At 46.9% G+C, this 23,297-nt stretch overlaps 1 protein-coding gene across 1 annotated transcript in view; it reads right to left on the bottom strand.

Moving 5' to 3' along the window:
• The window catches only part of SLC6A6 (solute carrier family 6 member 6), a 115,561-nt gene that overhangs the window by 5,651 nt on the left and 86,613 nt on the right, over positions 1-23,297 (bottom strand). Inside the window, exons 5-12 of the mRNA XM_089663381.1 lie at positions 16,302-16,434; positions 13,339-13,473; positions 12,235-12,338; positions 12,022-12,146; positions 8,427-8,539; positions 4,994-5,131; positions 4,100-4,202; positions 2,567-2,667 (exon numbers count right to left, since the gene is read on the bottom strand). Coding sequence (XP_089519507.1) covers positions 2,567-2,667; positions 4,100-4,202; positions 4,994-5,131; positions 8,427-8,539; positions 12,022-12,146; positions 12,235-12,338; positions 13,339-13,473; positions 16,302-16,434 — 952 coding nt within the window. The remainder of the gene's footprint in view (positions 1-2,566; positions 2,668-4,099; positions 4,203-4,993; positions 5,132-8,426; positions 8,540-12,021; positions 12,147-12,234; positions 12,339-13,338; positions 13,474-16,301; positions 16,435-23,297) is intronic.

Below are 23,297 nucleotides of genomic sequence, written 5' to 3'. Positions count from 1 at the left end.
AGATCTGCACCAGGCTGGGAAGACTGAATCTGCAATAGGCAAGCAGCTTGGTGTAAACAAATCAACTGTGGGAGCAATAGTTAGAAAATGGAAGACATACAAGACCACTGATAACCTCCCCCGATCTGGGGCTCCACGCAAGATCTCACCCCGTGGGGTCAAAATGATCACAAGAACGGTGAGCGAAAATCCCAGGACCACACGGGGGTACCTAGTGAATGACCTGCAGAGAGCTGGGACCAACGTAACAAAGGCTACCATCAGTAACACACTACGCCGCCAGGGACTCAGATCCTGCAGTGCCAGACGTGTCCCCCTGCTTAAGCCAGTACATGTCCGGGGCCCGTCTGAAGTTTGCTAGAGAGCATTTGGATGATCCAGAAGAGGATTGGGAGAATGTCATATGGTCAGATGAAACCAAAATAGAACTGTTTGGTAGAAACACAACTCGTCGTGTTTGGAGGAGAGAGAATGCTGAGTTGCATCCAAAGAACACCATACCTACTGTGAAGCATGGGGGGTGGCAACAGCATGCTTTGGGGATGTTTCTCCACAAAGGGACCAGGACGACTGATCCATGTACAGGACAGAATGAATGGGGCCATGTATTGTGAGATTTTGAGTTCAAACCTCCTTCCATCAACAAGGGCATTGAAGATGAAACATGGCTGGGTCTTCCAACATGACAATGATCCCAAACATACCGCCCGGGCAACGAAGGAGTGGCTTCGTAAGAAGCATTTCAAGGTCCTGGAGTGGCCTAGCCAGTCTCCAGATCTCAACCCCATAGAAAACCTTTGGAGGGAGTTGAAAGTCCGTGTTGCCCAGCGACAGCCCCAAAACATCACTGCTCTAGAGGAGATCTGCATGGAGGATGGGCCAACATACCAGCAACAGTGTGTGCCAACCTTGTGAAGACTTCCAGGAAACGTCTGACCTCTGTCATTGCCAACAAAGGATATATAACAAAGTATTGACATGAACTTTTCATATTCACCAAATACTTATTTTCCACCATAATTTGCAAATCAATTCTTTCCAGATCAGCCAATGTGATTGTCTGGATTTGTTTTCTCATTTTGTCTCTCATAGTTGAGGTCTCCCTATGATGCCAATTACAGGCCTCTCTCATCTTTGTAAGTGGGAGAACTTGTACAATTGGTGGTGACCAAATACTTTTTTGCCCCACTGTATACAGCACAGTGATGATGTTGCTTCTGCTTTACAAATTAATATTTGGATTTGCAAAAAAGAATTTAGCGCACCCGAAGTGGACTTATAGCCTTAGTCGCTACTGAGGAATTTATTTAAAGGAAAGTTCTTGTGCCTGGAGTTCAGCTTTCACCCCCAGATCACACCTATGCGGGCGTGCGGGCCACGTTTTGCACGGGCACGAGAGCCCATTCATTTGAATGGACTCCCGTGCCCATGACACGCAGGAAAGAAGTCCCTGCACTTCTTTGGAAAACGCAGCCCTCACGGGAACCTCGGTTCTCAGTACGGTTGCGTTTTCCAGTGCGGGCGGCGTGCCATTAGAACTTAATATCGCCCGCGGGTCCGCATTTCTCTGTGCGGGTGGTGCGGCTGCACGGATTTTCGTGTGGATCTGCAGCGGCACCACCCGCACCGGGGGTAAATTACTGTTGTAAAGTTTGCCTATCAGTGAGTTTTGATTCGACTTTCACAGTTTTAAATGTCAGCTGCGCGGCATGTCGCAATGTTTTCTACACACATTTGTTAGTTCCTCTTGCAAAAAGTTTATCCAGCGCTGGGATCATTCAGCACGGGAAGTGTTGGTATTTGGCTTGCAGGAGAGGGGAGTTTGCAAACAAGGGCTTAAAGTCCAACTCTGGGCTCATTTTTTTTTTTTTGTTTTTGGAATCCTCCACTTCACTCTGAGCTTTAGGCTGCTTTCACACTGATCCGCCGCAAAAATGCCTCAAAAACGCATAGGCATTTTTTTTCTTTAAAGGACATGTGACTTAAAACTGCATCAAAACCGCTTCTTAGAGGCGTTTTCCATTTATTTCAATGGGAAGAAGTGTTTTTGGGGCTTTTTTTTTTTTTTTTTAACTCCCCAAACATGTCCCAAAGATGCTGCAAGCAGGAATTTTTACACCGCAACGCCTCAGTGTGAACGCATACATAGATGTACATTCACATACATAGATGTACACTCACATACATAGATGTACATTCACATACATAGATGTACATTCACATACATAGATGTACACTCACATACATAGATGTACATTCACATACATAGATGTACATTCACATACATAGATATACAGTCACATACATAGGGAAGCAGTTTTCTTGAGCTTTTCAGGTGCTTTTTTAACGCAAAAACGCTTCAAAAACTCCTCGGTGTGAAAGTATCCTTATTGAAGGCAGTGATTTGACTTTTAAAAGTGCTCCAGCAAAACAGATTTCTAACTGCTGCCTCAATAGGTTATAGTGGGTGGTCATAATGTTATGGCTGAATGGTGTATATATGCAAGAATTCCTCTGCGAACAGAATGTCATGGATGTACTCTGGAGATTCTAGAGCCGTACTTACCACACACAGCACAGGCGTGATAAAACACCAGCTCCACTTCATCCATGGGCCTGGCTTGTACCCGATCATATCCTCAATGTTTTCATACATTTTATCAGCGCCTGCACAGTTGGAGTAAAACAGAGCAGTAAAAACTTTAACTCCACAAAAATTACAATTCACATTAGCAATTCCAAGAAACAAAAGTGATCAGCAAGTGCCTTCGGCTGGCTTCACACCTATGAGTCCCAGTAAGGTGCGGCGAATTACATTGTGAGTCATTTACAGTACAGTGGGTGCCAACGGACCTGCCCTACACCACGAGGCACCAGCACGCTGTTTGCAGTGCACTTTTCTTCCATTTTCAAGCTAAGTGAATGGGCCGCCCTAACACAACTGACATTAATGCATAAAATGCTGCAACGGAATGTATAGGTGTGAAGGGGCCCCTAATGGTGTCCAACACACTGCGGCAGTTTTGTCTTTACCTGTGACCAACCTCATTTTGAATTCACACAGCACCTCACAGGGGTGCTGGTTCTGCACTTGTGGAACTGTGCTGTGTGAACGCCCTATTCTCTTTCCCTGTTGCTTCTATCTTGGCGCTGATTTTTTTTTCCTTTACAGCAGACTGTATGCTAGATAAGGGCCTAAAGTGGGAGTGTTGGGGAATCTCTCTCCTGCTCTACAAGCGGGTGTTCCCGGCAGGGGCGGACTGACAACTCATGGGGCCCCCGGGCAATAGGGGATCATGGGGCCCCTGTGTCCTTGCCCAAACTCAAAAAAGCCTATGATAAAGGTACCGGGGGCATCTCATGGGGCCCCCTACTGACCCCGGGCCCTCGGGCAGTGTCCGAGTTTCCAAATGGTCAGTCCGCCCCTGGTTCCCAGGTTACTGACAAAGTGATTGGGGTGGACTGGTGCACTATTCCTATGGCTGGATGGAACATGGGGTACTAACTGATCAGGTTGCCTGTATTGTATGCATCTCAAAGCTTAATTCTAATTTTGACAGGCGTGCCCTTAAAGTGGTTCTAAAGCATTCTATGCATCAAGGTAAAAAAACCTTCTGTGCCATTGGCTCCCGCTGCTGTCAATCAAATATTGTGACAAGGGAGCAGGGGCGGGGTTGAGCAGCACTGTCTGTGTTTATAGACACAGGCAGCACAGCTGGAGATCCCGTCTGCATGACTCCCCCCCCCCCCCCCCCTTAGAAAGTAGTTTTCTATGGTGGGCACACGCCAAAGAGGAGGAGCCAGGAGTGCCTGCGGAAGACTCCAGAAAAAGAGGATCGAAGCTGCTTTGTGCAAAACCATCGCACAAAGCAGGTAAGTATGACCTGTTTATTATTTTAATTAAATAAAAAAACATTAAAATGTTACAATCTCTTTAGTAATAAAGGGATAATTCTGCTCGCAGCTCTACCCTGTCTTAGTGAATGGGATGCCACCTATGGGTTCAAATTATAAAACCGAGGCAGCACAGGGCCTGGAACCATGTGGACATCCATTTTAAAACCTGAAGAAATCTTCTTGCCAAGTGGGACAGACTTACCATATATCCAGGCTACAGCAATACATTCAAAGAATGCAACCCACAGGAGGCAAACACCACTAGCTGCGTAGTAGTCAAAGAGCTGGAATACATACATGCCGCCCTGCGGGAGAGAGGACAGGGGGGTTATGGGACAAAGAAAAAAAGGAATTGGTGACAAACATCTTGTATATTAAAAATGCATTAACCACAGTTACCAGTTCAGTATTTGTTTTAAAAAATGCGCCACAACAGATAAAAAAAAAAACCATACATGAACCTTTTAAAAAAATTAAAAGGGTCTCCAGACCTAGGGAGACTGACACTTGTTTTGTGTTTCTTCCATTTGTGAATGATTGCACCAACTGTTGTCACCTTCTCACCAAGCTGCTTGGCCATAGTTTGGTAGCCCAGTCCAGCCTTGTGTAGGTCTACCATCTTGTCCCTGACATCCTTGGACAGCTCTTTGGTCTTTGCCATGGTGGAGAGTTTGGAATCTGATGGTTTGATGGCTCCTGTGGACAGGTGTCTTTTATACAGGTAACACAATGAGATTAGCAGCACTCCCTTTAAGAGACTGCTTCTAATCTCAGCTTGTTGCCTGTATGAGAGACACCTGGGAGCCAGAAATCCTGCTGAATGATAGGGGATCAAATCCTTATTTCCTTCACTGTAGAGTGGGTGTGTTGTAATATGTTGTGAGAAAACAAGTTAGCACAATATCCCTTTAAAAGATTTCAACACTGTCCTTCAGTAGAAGTCTTTTTGTGCAGTGTATTCAGAGATCTGGCTGGAGTTTATCTTTTGTTAATGTAAATTTGGGGTTGATCTGTACCGAGGACAAAAGGGCTGACAGTCGAAATCATCAGGGAGCCACAGGAAACGAATGGGCAGTAAAGCTTGCAATCAACTTACTTCTGTGACCATAGTCAACCCCAGAAGATAGCTGAGGAAACACACAATAGCGATGAAGATCTCTCGCCGGTAACCCTTCCGTAGGAAGGACGGGTATAGATCAACCAATGAGGTGATCTGTCCTTCGACTTCAACAAACTGTCACAAGAGAGAACAAAGATTGACGTCACGTACTGGAAAAGACAGTTAAGGCTGCCTCTATGTACACATTTATATTTTTAGAAGGATTCTAGAAAGATCCTACAGGTATGGTATATTGATAATTACATTGTGTACACAATTATCAGGCAAGTGCGAATTTTAACCAAATCATCATTTTTATGCATATTTTTAAACTCCAAACTGTATAACCTGAAATGCTCATTTAACCACTGCCAGTCCGGACGCTTTCCCCCCCCTTCCAGTCCGGACACTTTCCCCCCCCTTCCAGTCCGGACACTTTCCCCCCCTTCCAGTCCGGACGCTTCCCCCCCCCCCCCTTCCAGTCCGGACGCTTCCCCCCCCCCTTCCAGTCCGGACGCTTTCCCCCCCTTCCAGTCCGGACGCTTCCCCCCCCCCCTTCCAGTCCGGACGCTTTCCCCCCCTTCCAGTCCGGACGCTTCCCCCCCCCCTTCCAGTCCGGACGCTTTCCCCCCCTTCCAGTCCAGACGCTTCCCCCCCCCCCCCCTTCCAGTCCGGACGCTTTCCCCCCCTTCCAGTCCGGACGCTTTCCCCCCCTTCCAGTCCGGACGCTTTCCCCCCCTTCCAGTCCAGACGCTTTCCCCCCCCCTTCCAGTCCGGACGCTTCCCCCCCCCCTTCCAGTCCGGACGCTTCCCCCCCCCTTCCAGTCCGGACGCTTCCCCCCCCCCACCTTCCAGTCCGGACACTTCCCCCCCCCCTTCCAGTCCGGACGCTTACCCCCCCCCCCTTCCAGTCCGGACGCTTTCACCCCCTTCCAGTCCGGACGCTTTCACCCCCTTCCAGTCCGGACGCTTTCACCCCCTTCCAGTCCGGACGCTTTCACCCCCTTCCAGTCCGGACGCTGTCCCCCCCTTCCAGTCCGGACGCTGTCCCCCCCTTCCAGTCCGGACGCTTTCACCCCCTTCCAGTCCGGACGCTGTCACCCCCTTCCAGTCCGGACGCTTTCCCCCCCTTCCAGTCCGGACGCTTTCCCCCCCTTCCAGTCCGGACACTGTCACCCCCTTCCAGTCCAGGCCAATTTTCAGCTTTCAGCGCTATCACACTTTGAATGACATTTGCGCAGTCATGCAACAATGTACCCATATGAATTTATTAACATTTTTTTGATTCAGATGAAGCTTTATTTTGGTGGTATTTATTCACCACTGGGATTTTTATTTGTTTTGCTATATAAATGAAAAAGTCCAAAAATTTTGAAAAAAAGTGTTTTTCCTATACAGTTTTGCAAATAAACAATATTTCATCATAAATCTTGGCCAAAATGTATTAAATTATCTTTTTAGTAAAAACAAAATAACCCAAATTAGTTTATAACCAAAAATTATAATTTTTTTATTTTTTTTTTTACATTTTTATTTTTTTATATTATTTGTTTTGGTTTTTTTTTTTACATTCTGTCACCCTAGCAGTACAGGTGTACATGGTGACACTGTACTACATGTGGGGGTGATGAAGATTTTTTTTTTTTTTTTTTTTACACGGATTGCTTTTACACCCATAAAGGCTGTAAAAGCAATCATTTCTCCTTCTCTCTGGTTGCATTCTTGCAGCCATTGAGAAATACTGTGTGAGCTGTGATTGGTCTCAGCTTGTCACATGGTACAGGGCTGTTGTGAATAGCCCTGTACCATGTGACCTCCGTGATCATTCACAGATTTCACACAAGTGACATCTTGCTTACTACTCTGCATGTGATCACTGATTGGCCAATCAGTGATCACATGATTAGGACCTCACACACAGGTCCCGTACGACGACCGGTGTTCCCCGGTGTCCCGAGGACACAGCGGGCACCGGAATGCTGTTCTGCGTGCTCCCAGGGAACGTGCACAAGCAGGGGGCGGGGAGGCCGTTTATAAACAGCCACCTGACCCTGCACTGCCGCCGTCCGGCTGTTTAAATACAATGGCCGGACAGGAAGTGGTTAAGCATAGCAGGTGATGTGTATTTGTGTAATGAGGGAAGGTGTGGCCTAAGAAAATCAATACCCTATATCAAATAACAATTATAATCATAATTATTAGGTAGCTTCTTTTCCTCAGGTAAAAAAAAAAAAAGACTGAAAAGTCAAAAATTTTAAAAAGTCTTTCAGAGGGATGCAGCACTCTCGAAATTGCTAAAATATGTAGGCGTGATCACAGAACCATCAAACATTTTGTTGCAAATAGCCAACAGGGTCGCAAGAAACGTGTTGAGAAAAAAAAAGGACGCAAATTGACTGCCAAAGATTTGGGAAGAATCAAACTTGGAGCTACCAGGAAGCCATTATCCTCAAGTGCGGTCATACTCCAGAACTGCAACCGACCTGGAGTGCCCAGAAGTACATGGTGTTCAGGGCTCAGAGACATGGCCCAGGTAAGGAGGCTGAAACCCGACCATTACTGAACAAGACACATACGTTGAAACATCAAGACTGGGCCAAGAAATATCTGAAGATAGATTTTTCACAGGTTTTATGGACTGATGAGATGAGAGTGACTCTTGATGGACCATGTGGATGGGTTCGTGGTTGGATCAGTAAAGGGCACAGAGCTCCACTTAGACTCAGACACCAGCAAGGTGGAGGTGGAGTACTGGTATGGGCTGGTATTATTAAAGATGAGCTAGTTGGACTTTTTTGGGTAGAAGATGGACTCAAAATCAACTCCCAAACCTACTGCCAGTTTTTAGAAGACACTTTCTTCAAGCAGTGGTACAGGAAAAGGTCTGCATCTTTCAAGAGGACCATGATATTTATGCAGGACAATGCTGCATTGCATGCATTGAAGTACTCCACTGCGTGGCTAGCCAATAAAGGTCTTAAAGATAAAAAAACAATAACATGGCCCCCTTCCTCACCTGAACTAAACCCTATTTAGAACTTGTGGGCCCTTCTTAAACGGGGATTTATGATGAAGGAAAACACTACACCTCTCTGAATGGTGTCTGGGAGGCTGTGGTTGCTGCTGCACAAAATGTTGATTTTCAACAGATCAAAACAGTAACAGACTCCATGAATGGAAGGCTTACGGCCGTTATTGAAAAGAAGGGTGGCTATATTGATCACTGATTTTTTTTCTTTTTTTTGAAATGTCAAAAATGTTTATTTGTAAATTTTGAGTTTTTTGTTTAAAAGACGAAAACAAACAGATGGGGAGATGGGGAAATTTTCATTTTTCATTTAGTTACATAACAATTCTGCACACTGATAGTTGGCAAATCCTAATATGTTGATAATTCACAGCAAAGAGTATATTCTGATGTAGAACTTACCTGGCTATCTAATCCAAGCAGCACAAGCATTATGAAGAAGAGAATTGCCCAGAAGGAGGGCAGGGGCATCATAGACACGGCTTTGGGGTAGGCGATGAATGCGAGGCCAGGACCTAGAACAATATCAGAGGAGGGGAGAGGGAGAGGGTGACAAGGAAATTAGCACAGCTCTGCCCGTGATGGAGGACACCCAGCCCAACCAGGTCCTAACAGTTCTGGATAATGACCACCAGTGGCTGTGGAACATGTCCCAGCATATCGGGAGCGGCAATTCCACATCCACTGGTAGCCAAAATTTTGTTCCCACTTATGATTGAACACTGTATATCCCTTCACCCATTTCCATTAGAAAACATACAGAGTGAAAACTGGCAATGTTGCCTACAGCATCCAGATTCATTTGGTGGTTTCCACTAGAAATGGCAGCTGGACTCTAAACTGGCTGCTGAAGGGCGACATTGTCACTTTTCCAGATCCCATAAAGACCATGGATCTATATTTAAAGGGAACCTGTGATTAGGGCTATAACCTTCCCTCGCCAATGTGTACAATGCTTTTAGGATTTGGATGGTAGCAGCTCTGACATTTAATCATCATCATGACAGGTACTCTTTCCAGCAATTCCTGCCTATGGGCTCCAACAGATGCAGCAATCCTCCAGCTTCTGCGCTGCACAAGAGCTCCGGGGCGGAGATGCTGAATCTACTTAGCATTGTTGGAAGACAAGTCACTGCCCTGATTAAATTATACATAAACCACAGGATCCAACCCGGGCATTAAAAATGCAGAAGTGAGAGGGGTACCGCTCTGGAACTAGCATGAAGATCAGCATTTAGACAAAGCTGCTTCTGCCAGGGACCTTGGAGGCAAGTGTTTGACACAGAAGTTCCTTTTTACCTTGTGTCTATACTAAAAACGGGCCTATGGAAAATATACATTTGTTTAGAAAGGAATTCAATTTGCCCATTTTATTAATTAGTTCACCTAAACTTTTCATCGACCTGAATACACTATATGGCATCACAGTTATATATGAAAACAATAGGCTGTGGGTGGAATATTTCCCACCTTGCATCATTCAAGGCTGTAGGCCTGGATTCACATTAGGTATAAATTTGACCATAAAGTCCCTTTACTTTTCACACCTAACTGCGGCATATAGATGTGAACCAGCCCCATAGCCAAGTATGGGATATGTACTTGAACTATGGATAGGCCCTTAATGCTCTTGGCATCTAATGTCTATGGGGTTATATATACATGAATTACACCCAAAAAATACACTCGTGTCTCAAAGATCCATATACTAAAGTCCATCCAACAGATTCCAGAAGCAATGCAACAATATTGATTGTTTGTTCTGATCGGCTTCACTATCCTGTACAATGATGTATTGGCAAAACTCAACAGCAAATTGAATTTCGCAAACCAGCAACAGGGAGTCACTTTGGGTGGAGGGCCCATAGAACACAGCTCACTTTGGAGAGGTGGGGAGACCCCTGTTTTAACTCCCCATATCCCTCTTATGTGTAAGTCACCCTGTGCCTGTTAGGGGTACAGGGTGATCTGTCCTAATATTGGAGTGGGGGGTTGTGGATTGTTTAAATGCCATGTAGTTGCATCCCATTGTTCTATTGTGTGTCTTGATTGGGAGCAAACTATTATGGGATGTATGTGTTTATGGGTATTGGCTTGGTGGGGGGTGTCTCCAGCAGCCCTCCCTCCTGATGGGACTGTCTGTTGGTGTATCTCTTGTTACTAAATGTAGATTGCCCCGCCCTGTGTCATTTTCAGGGAGGGGGGGTTGTTCCCTTGCATGTATATATCTTGTATCTGTGTTAAAATAAACTCGTCTACTCTGGTTTACTTCAAGACTGGTGTCATCTAGTTTTGTTTGGTCAGCTGTGGTGTCTGTGGTCGGTGTTTGGACAGGGAAGCGGTAGTCTAACGGAAATACCCAAGTGCAGTCGGGGTCGGTTCCGTTACAGCTAGAAATCAAGAAAACAGCCAATGCTGTGCAGAAATCACGGCATATGCTTACATTTAATTTGGCTTTTACAGAAATCGGATCGGATGCAGCCATACATGGCAGGCTTGTTAAAGAGCTTGCAGTTATGATTGCAGCATCCTGTCACATGGTTCTGTACTGTGAAACCACCCATTTTCTTCTATGTGTACGGAGGAGGTTGCAGAATTCTCAGATAAAAAAGGTCAAATTATTTCTGATGGATCAGCAACACTTCGTATAGTCTATTGTTGGTGATTTTTCATAAATGAAACCTCAGGCATTACATCATCTAAGGTCTTTAAGCCCTGGGGCATCTTCAGAGGGTCAAAAGTCTACAGCTCTCTTGATCTGACAATAATCCATCATATCAAGTCACAAGTGTCTGAGTATGATAAATTACGGGAGGAAAATATCAGTCCTAATAAAAAATAGATGATAGTTGGGGACCAGATGCCCAGGCAGCAACCTTAGACTGGTGGTGGGTTCTTTGTATATTACATGTAGTGTTACCGTGTTATGGAGGTCATTGCAGGAATGTGCTGTAAAAAATACGTGTTACCGCAATGCGTAGGTGGGTTTCCAGCCTCAAACATCTTCAAAGACTCCAGTGTGGAGATCTTATATAGAATCCATCAGTGGACACAATCATCTAGCTATAGAATGTGCAGAGCACTGGGGAATCTGGTGTGAAGTCCATGAAGTGATACCAGAAGCCAGCATGTGACTCAAGCCAGCACCATACAAAAACTGAGCAACTCTTTTGGGTGACCCTGGGCCTTTGAGTTTCCACAATGGCACTACTCTTATTCTATATCTAACACACAGGAACGTCTTCGAAAGCCTGAACATAGGAAACGCGACTAAGTCCCCAGTGGCAACCAATCCGATTCCAGCCGCCATTTTCCTAACATTGCAGAGAGAATACTACAAAAACCTGATTGGTTGTCACGGGCAGCAAAAATACCAAGAGTTGTTAACCAAGCCATCCAGAGGATGTTCTCTAAACAACTGGCCAGTTCTCCAGTGATTGGTTGCAATGTCGTAACATGGATTGTCTGAGACGCTTCCATAGTAGTAGTCAACTGTTCCTTTGCTCTGGTTTTCATAAATCAATGTGAAACTGTGATGATGTTATTGTTTTGAAGATCAATCTGGGGACTTCAGGGATTGTTCTTCTATTATTCTTCCATTAGAGGGACAATTTAAAGGAAATGGAAGCTGCAGAAATGTCTGTATTGCCCCAACAGATATGTTTTAAAGTTCTAACCTCCCTTAGAAAAAGGCCATTTGGATTCTGACTGGCTACTGTAGTCAACACAGACACAAAGGCCCTGATTCTTCAAGTTGCAATAGCATTTAAAGCATATTAAAGTTATTTTAAGCATTACTAAAGTGCAGATTACTATCATTTTAGCATGCCTTCAGTAATATTGCAGTTGAAAGATTCTGGGCTATTAGCTGCTTCCATTCATTTTAAATTGGACCTGGTCTACGATGGGGAACATACAACCCTCAGCTGACTGCTCCTACCCAGATGAGAGCTGCGTCTCTATGTGACCGCCTCACCGTTGTATCGTCATACAGTACCTGACTCTGCCACATCTGCAATGTCCACCCCTTGCTCTTGTGCCATGAAGCCCAGGACGGAAAAAATTGCGAAGCCAGACACAAAACTGGTACCACTGTTGAGGCATCCCAGCAGCATACAGTCCCTATGTCACACACATGTCACGGAGCAGTGTTAATGACCAAAACCTGGAACCCCCGCACACCTCCCACCCCCGCTGACCGACGACTTGCCTATAGCAGTTGTACTTGTACTTGTTGTAGCTCCCCAAGGACGTCATGGCTCCTAGGCAGATGGCATAGGAGAAGAAGATCTGGGTGCCAGCGTCAATCCAAACCTTGTGGGGATGAGAAACAAGATGGGGGTGAGAGGCAACACATGATGTGTACTGATTATTAACATCGAAGTATAGCTAAATGTGGGGAGCACATGCGAAGAAAGTGTATGAATCGTCACTTTTCCCCACAGGATGGAGAAATAGATGTCCAATACGTGACCAGGGGCAGACTGACAACTCATGGGGCCCCCGGGCAATAGGGAATTATAGGGCCCCTGTATCCTTGCCCAAACTCAAAAAAGCAGGTGAAAAAAGGTACCAGGGGCATCTCATGGGGCCCCCTACTGACGCTGGGCCCTCGGGCAGTGCCCGAGTTTCCAAATGGTCAGTCTGCCCCTGTACGTGACCTAGCTTGTTATTTGAGTTCCTAATTGATAGGATTTGTAAATACATCATATAGCCAAGTTTTCTGCACAACTGACCATCACATCTATGTGAGCTTGTTGGACATCACATTACAAAACCATGGGCAATAATATGCAGTTGTCCCCGCTACCTTGGTGTCTATAATGACCTTTACTCTTCTGGAAAGTCCTTCTACAAGATTTAAGAGCGTCTCTGTGTGCTCGTGTCACCAGAAGTACATTTGTGAGGTCAGGTACTGATGTTATAGAAGTCCTGGCTTGCAATCAGCATTTCAGCTCATCCCGAAAGGTGTCTATTCGGGTGGCCAGGACTCTGTGTAGGACACTTGAGTTCCTCCACACCAGACTGGTCAAACCATAATGCAACTGGCTTTGTACGCAGCGGCACAGTCATGCTGAACCAGAAAACGATCTTCCCCAAATTGTTAACCACAAGGTCCGAAGTGCACAGTTGTCTAAAACTTCTTTGTATTCTGTAGTATTAACAAAACCCTTTATTACGCTCAACTCAAACTTCTGAATCCTCCTAGAAAGCGTCAACTAAACGTAGAGAAGCCTTTTACATAAATCATTTGGAAATGTATGTTTACTGTAGGGGACACTAAACAATGGACGCACTGGAAGGTCACTCTCACCTGTGGATCGCCCAGTCGGGTCATGTCCGGGTACAGGTAGAATTTGATCCCTTCTGTGGCTCCGGGTAAGGTGACCCCACGGATCAGTAGCACGAGCAGCATGATGAATGGGAAGGTGGCTGTGAAATACACCACCTAGAGCAGAAACAGAGGACAGCATTGTCTATGAGATTCCAGGGATGCATTAAAGGGAACCTGTCATGACAGCTGTTACCCAGCCCTACTGGGGCTCCCATACAGAGCTAAAGGCTACCATGTCCCTGCAATGTACATTAATCCCCCAGAGGGAGTTGTGTTTTGCCTAACAAAAGTTAAGTGACTCTTTGAAAAACACTCACCGGCCACTTTATTAGATACACCTTGCTAGTGCCAAAAAAATCACCCCCACACTATGACACCACCAACACCAGCCTGAATAGATGATGTGAAGCAGGATGGATCCACCTCACCATGACACCACCACCCCCAGACTAAACCGATGATACAAGGCAGGATGGATCCACCACACCATGACACCACCACCACCAGCCTGAACCGATGATACAAGGCAGGATGGATCCACCACACCATGACACCACCACCACCAGCCTTAACCGAAGATACAAGGCGGGATGGATCCACCACACCATGACACCACCTCCACCAGCCTGAACCGAAGATACAAGGCAGGAAGGATCCACCACACCATGACACCACCTCCACCAGCCTGAACCGAAGATACAAGGCAGGATAGATCCACCACACCATGACACCACCACCACCAGCCTGAACCGAAGATACAAGGCAGGACGGCCCCACCACACCATGACACCACCACCACCAGCCTGAATAGATGATACAAAGCAGGATGGATCCACCTCACCATGACACCACCACCCCTAGCTTGAACCGATGATACAAGGCAGGATGGATCCACCACCCCCAGTCTGAACCGATGATACAAGGCAGGATGGATCCACCTCACCATGACACCGCCTCCAGCCTGAACCATTGATACAAGGCAGGATGGATCTACCACACCATGACACCACTACCACCAGCCTGAAGTGATGATACAAGGCAGGATGGATCCACCACACCATTACACCACCACCAGTCTGAAGTGATGATACAAGGCAGGATGGATCCACCACACCATTACACCACCACCAGCCTGAACCGCTGATACAAGGCAGGATGCATCCACCACACCATTACACCACCACCACCAGCCTGAACCATTGATACAAGGCAGGATGCATCCACCACACCATTACACCACCACCAGCCTGAACCATTGATACAAGGCAGGATGGATCCACCACACCATTACACCACCACCAGCCTGAACCATTGATACAAGGCAGGATGGATCCACCACACCATTACACCACCACCAGCCTGAACCATTGATACAAGGCAGGATGGATCCACCACACCATGACACCCCCACCACCAGCCTGAACTGATGATACAAGGCAGGATGGGTCTATGCTTTTATGTTGTTTACGCCAAATTCTGACCCTACTATCTGAATGTCGCAGTCTGCCCATTCTCCTCTGACCTCTAACATCAACAAGGCATTTTCCTTGTTGATGCCGTTCACTGGATATTTTCTCATTTTCGGACCATTCTCGGTAAACCCTAGAGATGGTTGTGCGGGAAAATCCCAGGAGATCAGCAGTTTTTTAAATACTCAGACCAGCCTGTCTGGCAGGGCTGTGGATAAGGGGGCACCACCCGTCTTTCTGTATGGGGCCCAGGCTAGCAGGGGGCCCATGCAGCTGGATGAATTGGATATGGGCAGGGAGGGTGATTGGCATGGTGGGGGGGGGGGGGGGGGGATTGAGTAACTGGAACTGATCCCCAGTATGGCTCTCTACACCAACTAAAAGCTGGCTTCTTCTCCTCTCCCTCCCGCCACACAGATCACCCTCCCTGTGTATCACGCATTTCCCCCTGCTGCCTAAGCCCCCCTGTGTGCCCCTACCCCCGCAGTGCTGACGGCTTCCCTCCTCTCCTTCCCACAGGCAGCTGCAAGCACACAATAGGATCCTTCAGGATGGAGAGTGGGGGAAGGGTCCGGTAAATATGCTACATTTACCAGCTACTTCATTTCCAGAATGAACATAATGAGTGACCGGTACTGATCACTCACTGCGTTCATTCATAACTGAAGCATTGTAAACTTATTTGGGAAGGTCCTTTCAGGTTGGTTGTATGGGACCCTGTGGTTTCTAACAGTAGCCCTGCCATCTGGCACCAACCATGCCACATTCAAAGTAATTTAAATCCCCTTTCTTCCCCATTCTGATGCTCAGTTTAAACATCAGCAGGTTGACTTCATCACGTCTAGATGCCTAAATGCATTGAGTTGCTGCCGTGTGATTGGCTGATTAGCAATTTGTGTTACCGAGCAATTGAACAGGTATAGCTAATAAAATGGCCAGTGAGTGTATTTAGTTTGTTTGTTAAAGTGGTTGTAAACCTCAGACTTGAAATATGAACAATGCATATTCCTCTATAGTGTGTACTTGTATCAATCCAGAGCACTAAGTGTCATTCCTGTCTGCTGCTTCCTTCCTCTTCTATCTGCATGAGCCACTTCTGACAAATTTTCCTGACACCAAGAGAAAAAAGGTGACAGGGGAGTGACCTCCAGCAGAGTGTTCCTGTGTGAAGGGGGTGTGTTCTTTCCCTCCAATCAGCTCTCAGAGCTCTCCTCACTGATGTAACATCAGCTCCCCAGCCCCTGCTTTTCAGAACTGAGAGATCCTGTGTAAATCCTGCGCTCTGAATGGATGTAGGGGTCAAATGGCTGTAGATAAACAGGTAAAACTTGCCTAGTATGATTTGTTTTATCTCTATCACCTGAGGCCAGTCACTTCACTGGGTATATCTAAGGGTTTACAACCACTTTAAGCATTTATATACCTGCCAATCTCTCACTGATGAGGACAACCTATCTCAGGGGCCCCTCTTACCTTGCCCGTAGAACGGACGCCCTTCCAGATGCAGAAGAAGCAGATGACCCAGGTGAGGAGCAAACACAATGCCAGGTCCCACTTCACCACCCCAACGTCATCTATTCCCTTTGATAAGGTAAGAACTTTGCGCCTGCGAATGGAAAGTCAAAGTCGCTGATTAAAATAGAAACGTGTCCCATCTACACAGACTGCTGTACTAGTGAAGACATTATTATTACATCGAATTTATATAGCGCCAAAGGGTTTGCTCAGCGCTGTACAATAGAGGGGGGGGCATGAAACAGTACAGCAACAACAAACAGCACACGAGGGGTTAGAGGGCCCTGCTCCTTGGAGCTTACAATCTAGGAGGGAGGGGGTAGAGGTTCAGGAGGTAGTGGCTGTGGGGGATGCAGTGGTAGGAGGAATGAAGGAGAGCAGCAGTTAGGTGAGGGTGGGGTAGGCTTCCCTGAAGAGATGGGTTTTCAGGGAGCGCCTGAAGGTGAGGAGGGAAGGTGACAGTCTGATGGATTGGGGTAGTGAGTTCCAGAGGATGGGGGAGGACCTGGAGAAGTCTTGCAGTCGTGCGTGGGAGGAGGAGACCAGGGAGCAGGATAGAAGGAGGTCCTGTGAGGAGCGAAGGGTACGGGTAGGGTGGTACCTGGGAATCAGGTTGGTGAGGTAGTAAGGGGCAGTGTCGTGAATGGCTTTGTAGGTCAGAGTGAGTAGTTTGAATTTGATGCGTTGGGCAATCGGGAGCCAGTGAAGGGATTGGCAGAGGGGGGGTGGCAGAGGTGGAGCGGTTGGTGAGGTGGACGAGTCTAGCCGCTGAGTTCAGGATGGACTGAAGCGGGGAGAGCCTGCACTGGGGTAGGCCGGTGAGGAGGGAGTTGCAGTAGTCAAGGCGTGAGATAATCAGGGAGTGTACGAGTAGTTTGGTGGTGTCTGAGGTAAGGAACGTACGTATCTTGGAGATGTTGCGGAGGTGGAGCCTGCATGTGTTTGTAAGTGATTTGATATGAGGTTGGAAGGAAAGGTTTGAGTCCAGAATGACGCCAAGGACTTTGGCTTGCGGGGCGGGATTGATGGTGGTGGTGTTGGTAGTGATGGATAGGAATGGGGGGGAAAGACGAGAAGCTCGGTTTGGGAGAGGTTAAGCTTGAGGAAATGGAGCGACATCCAGTCTGAGATGTTGTTTAGGAGGTGAGTGATGCGGGCGGAGAATGTGGGGGTGAGGTGAGGGGTGGAGAGGTAAATTTGAGTGTCATCGGCGTAGAGGTGGTAGTTGAAGCCGTGGGAGTGTATGAGTTTGCCGAGGGAGGAGGTGTAGATGGAGAAGAGAAGACATCAACTAGAACCGGGGTTCCTAAATATGTTATGGATACAGGCCTCAAATGGAGGGCCCAATATGTCCCCATACCCCCTTCGCCAGACTGCTGATATCAGCAGAAGTCCTGTACAGTACCAATAAAATTTACTTTGCTCGGCTTTAGTTTACAAAAGGATAAATAGGAGTAAAAACAGCTAAAAGAAAATCAATAACGTTTTTTTTTCATATTGATTTATATTATTAAAAAATGTCTACATTCAGCGAGATTTGTCATGTTGTTTCAGGGTAATAAACACATAAAATTGAGGTCCAGTTCCTAGTTTGTATTTTATCCATCACATCAAATCAGGTTCTCCACTCTAATTCTGGGTTCGATAATGACGAAAATCCCCGGCAGGTATCCTACTCTTGTATCTGTATCTCCATTGGAGGCTGCATATGGTGATGAGCCATGTAATTGGCATCCACAATTATAATATACTGCTTGCCCCTTCTGCTTCAGGGCTTGCCTACTCTATTAAGTCCCTCTGGGAATGTGATATTGGGGATCTGGAGGACAAGGGGGGGCACTATTCTTCCCACTGATACCAATGATGGGGCACTATTCCCCCCCACTGATACCAATGATGGGGCACTATTCCTCCCACTGACACCAATGATGGGGCACTCTTCCTCCCACTGACACCAATGATGGGGCACTATTCCTCCCACTGACACCAATGATGGGGCACTATTCCCCCCACTGACACCAATGATGGGACACTATTCCTCCCACTGACACCAATGATGGGGCACTATTCCTCCCACTGATACCAATGATGGGGCACTATTCCTCCCACTGACACCAATGATGGGGCGCTATTCCTCCCACTGATACCAATGCTGGGGCACTATTCCTCCCACTGACACCAATGATGGGGCACTATTCCTCCCACTGATACCAATGATGGGGCACTATTCCCCCCACTGATACCAATGATGGGGCACTATTCCTCCCACTGACACCAATGATGGGGCACTATTCCTCCCACTGATACCAATGATGGGGCACTATTCCTCCCACTGATACCAATGATGGGGCACTATTCCTCCCACTGACACCAATGATGGGGCACTATTCCTCCCACTGATACCAATGATGGGGCACTATTCCTCCCACTGACACCAATGATGGGGCACTATTCCTCCCACTGACACCAATGATGGGGTACTATTCCTCCCACTGATACCAATGATGGGGCACTATTTCTCCCACTGACACCAATGATGGGGCTCTATTCCTCCCACTGACACCAATGATGGGGCACTATTTCTCCCACTGACACCAATGATGGGGCACTATTCCTCCCACTGATACCAATGATGGGGCACTATTCCTCCCATTGATACCAATGATGGGGCACTATTCCTCCCACTGACACCAATGATGGGGCACTATTCCTCCCACTGATACCAATGATGGGGCACTATTCCTCCCACTGACACCAATGATGGGGCACTATTTCTCCCACTGACACCAATGATGGGGCACTATTCCTCCCACTGACACCAATGATGGGACACTATTCCTCCCACTGACACCAATGATGGGGCACTATTCCTCCCACTGACACCAATGATGGGGCACTATTCCTCCCACTGATACCAATGATGGGGCACTATTCCTCCCACTAATACCAATGATGGGGCACTATTCCTCCCACTGATACCAATGATGGGGCACTATTCCTCCCACTGACACCAATGATGGGGCACTATTCCTCCCACTGATAGCAATGATGGGACACTATTCCTCCCACTGATACCAATGATGGGGCACTATTCCTCCCACTGACACCAATGATGGGGCACTATTCCTCCCACTGATACCAATGACAGGGTACTTTTCCTTGCACTAACTCAGAGGCATCTTCTACTCCCACAGGCCAGAACCCGGCCCCCCCAAAGTTTGAAGGACTGTAAACTGGCCCTTTGTTTAGAAAGAATGGAGACCCCCAAGTTGGGGTATACATATCCTCTAAGTGCTCTGAATGAGTGCTTCCCCATTACTTTGAAGCCTAATCAGGCCTTTGGGCCCCATGTATTCTCTCTGAATGATTCCGGTTACATTTCTCGCTCAGAACATCATATTAAACATGTGCGGTAACACAGTCAGACATCCACAAGAGTCATTTTGCGAGGATTAAGCAATGTTACGTTTTGGCTTCCTAAGAGAAGCGCCCTGACCCTTCACCGCGGTATTTGGGGTTTTGTTCCGCAGCTACATTTTGGCAAAAGACTGAGCGGACAAATGCCAAGAATATCTGGCCAACTGCCACAGAAGCTATAAAACCTCAGATCTCCCAAACATTGTGATGAAACATTCCGAAGAGAATCGACCTAAAAATAAACACTAATAAATAGGGAAAAAGGCAAAAACATGTTGTTGTCCCGGCATTTTTTTTGGACTAGAACATAACAGGACCTGAATATTCGCTATAATTATACTTCCATAGCAGCCGGTCTGCAGCAGTTGTATTTGTAAATGACAGGCCCACCACAGCGACAAATATCTCACTCCGGTAACGGGATGTGACTGATATTGTAACCATAATCCAGGTTTCCTTTTTTTCACGACTTTTTTTATATATATTTTTCTTGATGTTTACATGCAGACCAAGATGTCCAGGGGTTGGGGCGATCCATAGAACACTGCTGGGTTCTTACAGCAATCTGATTTTATTCCAAAGGATTGAACCCCTTTTTCTAACAGAAAATAAAAATGTTCTGCAACTGCTTAAAGAGTGTTGAGTTTGACATTCATCCGAAGAAAGTTTTACAAATAGTAAGCAAAACGCATTCAGGCTGTAATATCTCTAACAGAGCAATCTCTTCAATTGTTAGCGCCCTCTAATGGCCAACATGCAATATATTTTCTCATTGGAGGGTTTCAGAAATGATTTGTCCACTAGCTGGCGCTAACGGTCACAGGGATTACTCTACTGGTGGAATTACAGCCAGTGCAGCATGCACCCAACAAATGCTTTATCAATAGATAAAAGTCAATTTACTCTCTTTCACCCCTTCTCTCTCTCTCACCCCCTTTTTCCCACCCCTTATCCCTCTCTCACCCCCTCTTTCTCTTGCCCCTCTTTCTCTTACCCCCCACTCTCTCACCCCTTCTCTTACCCCCTCTCTCTCTCACCCCCTCTTTCTCCTACCCCCCTCTCTCTCACCCCCTCTTTCTCTTACCCCCCTCTCTCACCCCTTCTCTTACCCCCTCTCTCTCACCCCCTCTTTCTCCGACCCCCCCTCTCTCACCCCCTCTTTCTCCTACCCCCTCTCTCTCACCTCCTCTCTCCCACCCCCTCTCTCTCACCCCCTCTTTCTCCCACCCCCTCTTTCTCCTACCCCCTCTCTCTCACCCCTCTTTCTTCTACCCCCTCTCTCTCTCTCGCCACTCTCTCTCACCCCCTCTTTCTCCTACCCCCTCTCTCACCCCCTCTCTCTCTCACCCCCTCTCTCACCCCCTTTCTCCTACCCCCCTCTCTCTCACACCCTCTTTCTACTACCCCCCCTCTTTCTCTTACCCCCCCCCTTTCTCCTACCCCTATCTCTTTCACCCCCTCTTTCTCTTACTCCTCTCTCTCTCCTACCCCCTTTCTCTCCTACTCCCCTCTCTCCAACCCCCCTCACCTCTTCTCTCTCTCACCCACACCCCCTTCTATCCCCCCTCTCTCCTACCCCCCTCTCTCTCAACCCTTCTCTCTCTCTCTCACCCCTTCTCTCTCTCCCTCTCACCCGTTCTCTGTCTTACTCCCCATATTTATCCAAGACTACTCTCTCCACTAGGTGACAATTTCACTGCGTAACGAAAAACGCTGTCACTCTGTTAGAGGAAGTGAAAAAAGAATGCATCTACTGGCAGGATCACTGGGTAATACAACCAAGGGGGCTCATGCCTATGTAATGTATATTGAACCAGCCACTTGAATGCTTATCAGAAATTCATGTGATAGGGTGACAACACAGGAGCACAGAGCGTTGTCACCTTATAGCTCCCTCCTCCTTCCACTCCATCCCCCACAGCCATTTCCTCCTGTACCTCTACCCCCTCCCTCCTAGATTGTAAGCTCGAAAGAGTAGGGCCCTCTTACCCCTTGTGTGCTGTTTGATGTTACTGTACTGTTTCATGTATTGTCCCCCCTCTATTGTACAGCGCTGAGCAAACCCTTTGGCGCTATATAAACTCGATAAATAAATAAATAAAATAAATATAGCAGAAAATACCTGAAAAAAGACCTTCACAGCAAGCTCACCAGGGGTGTCAAACTCCATTTCTTAGTGGGCAGTGTTAAAATTATGGTTGCCCACAAAGGGCCGGTTATATCTGTAAGATTAGATGTCCAAAGCACCCCCCCAATACATCGGATGTCAAGAATCCCACACATCCCCTAACATCACCGTGCACCCCCTTGGGGGGCAGAGCTGGAAAGCAGACGGTGCAGGGTCTGGAGGAGGACCAGAGGAGGAGTGGAGTCAGTTACCAGTCTGCTGAATGCTGAGACCAGGGGAGGCAGAGATGAGGGGGTGCTGCAGATGCACTGAGAGGTGCAGAATTTGGCATAGGAGTTCTATTCTATTTGCTGCAGAGACAAGGTGGGGGTGGAGACAAGGGGGTACCTGAAGGAGAGGTTCAAGGGCCACATGAAATAGCCTGGGGGGCAGGTTCAGCCCGCAGCCTTGTGTTTGCCACCTGTGGTTTACATGTTAAAGAATATGTAAACACAGTAGTTCATATTCCTGATTTGTGCCTGCTGCACTTGTATTTAAAAGGTTTCCTGTTCTCTTTGTATTGCTTCCTTTGTGTGAAATCCCTGGTGTTCCTGCCAGTCCCTCTGCTTTCCTATTAAAAACAGACCACACTAGGCATGAGAGCACAGCGTGGTCAGTTCTCTAGCTGTGCTGGGAACTCGGCCTGCTCTCCTCCAATGGTCAAACTTCTGCCGACACACACACTCAGCCATTCACTTGGAAGATCAATGTTCTGCTGTTCCTCCTCCCCCAGTTCTCTATGTAGCTGAGAACACAGGGAACATGACCGCTGATTAAAAAAAAAAAGGGAAAAAAGTGTTCACAATGTATTTTTATATCTATACACAAATGTTTTGCCTTTCATTTCTATTTTAAACAAAATGGGTTGTTTTACAAGGTGAGGGTTTATATATATGTTACATTTTAAAGATTGTTTTTTCATTTACTTTCACTTGTAGTGTCTGTTGGCAGTTCAACTGACAGGGTGACAACACAGGAGCACAATTGAGAGATGGGCAGACCGTTGTCACCCTATCGCATGAACTGCCTGAATAAAGTCCTTCATGGCAGGATCCCCAGGTGTTATTTTATCAAAGGTTGCAGATTAAGAAAAAAAAAATTAAAAATGACTTTTGATTTTACACTAACATGTTAAAGTGTATGTAAGATTGTGGAGGTTGGGTTTACTTTCATTTTTTTGATTATTTCTATTCTCTACTTGCAGAAGACTGACATTCATATTACAAGGCTCCTGCAGAAGCCTCGAGTCTCTACTCAGCACAGGAAACTCATTAAGCACAGTGGCTAAGTGGTTAGCACTTCCGCCTGGCAGTGCTCGGGTCGTCGGTTTGAATCCCAACCACGGCACCACCTGCCTGGAGTTTGCATGT

Source organism: Staurois parvus, unplaced genomic scaffold, assembly GCF_062004578.1.
Source record: "Staurois parvus isolate SC_StPar_1 unplaced genomic scaffold, SC_StPar_1.0 ptg001675l, whole genome shotgun sequence".
Classification (NCBI taxonomy): domain Eukaryota; kingdom Metazoa; phylum Chordata; class Amphibia; order Anura; family Ranidae; genus Staurois; species Staurois parvus.
Note: the sequence above shows the minus strand (reverse complement) of the source record. Positions and strands in the feature narration are given on the sequence as shown.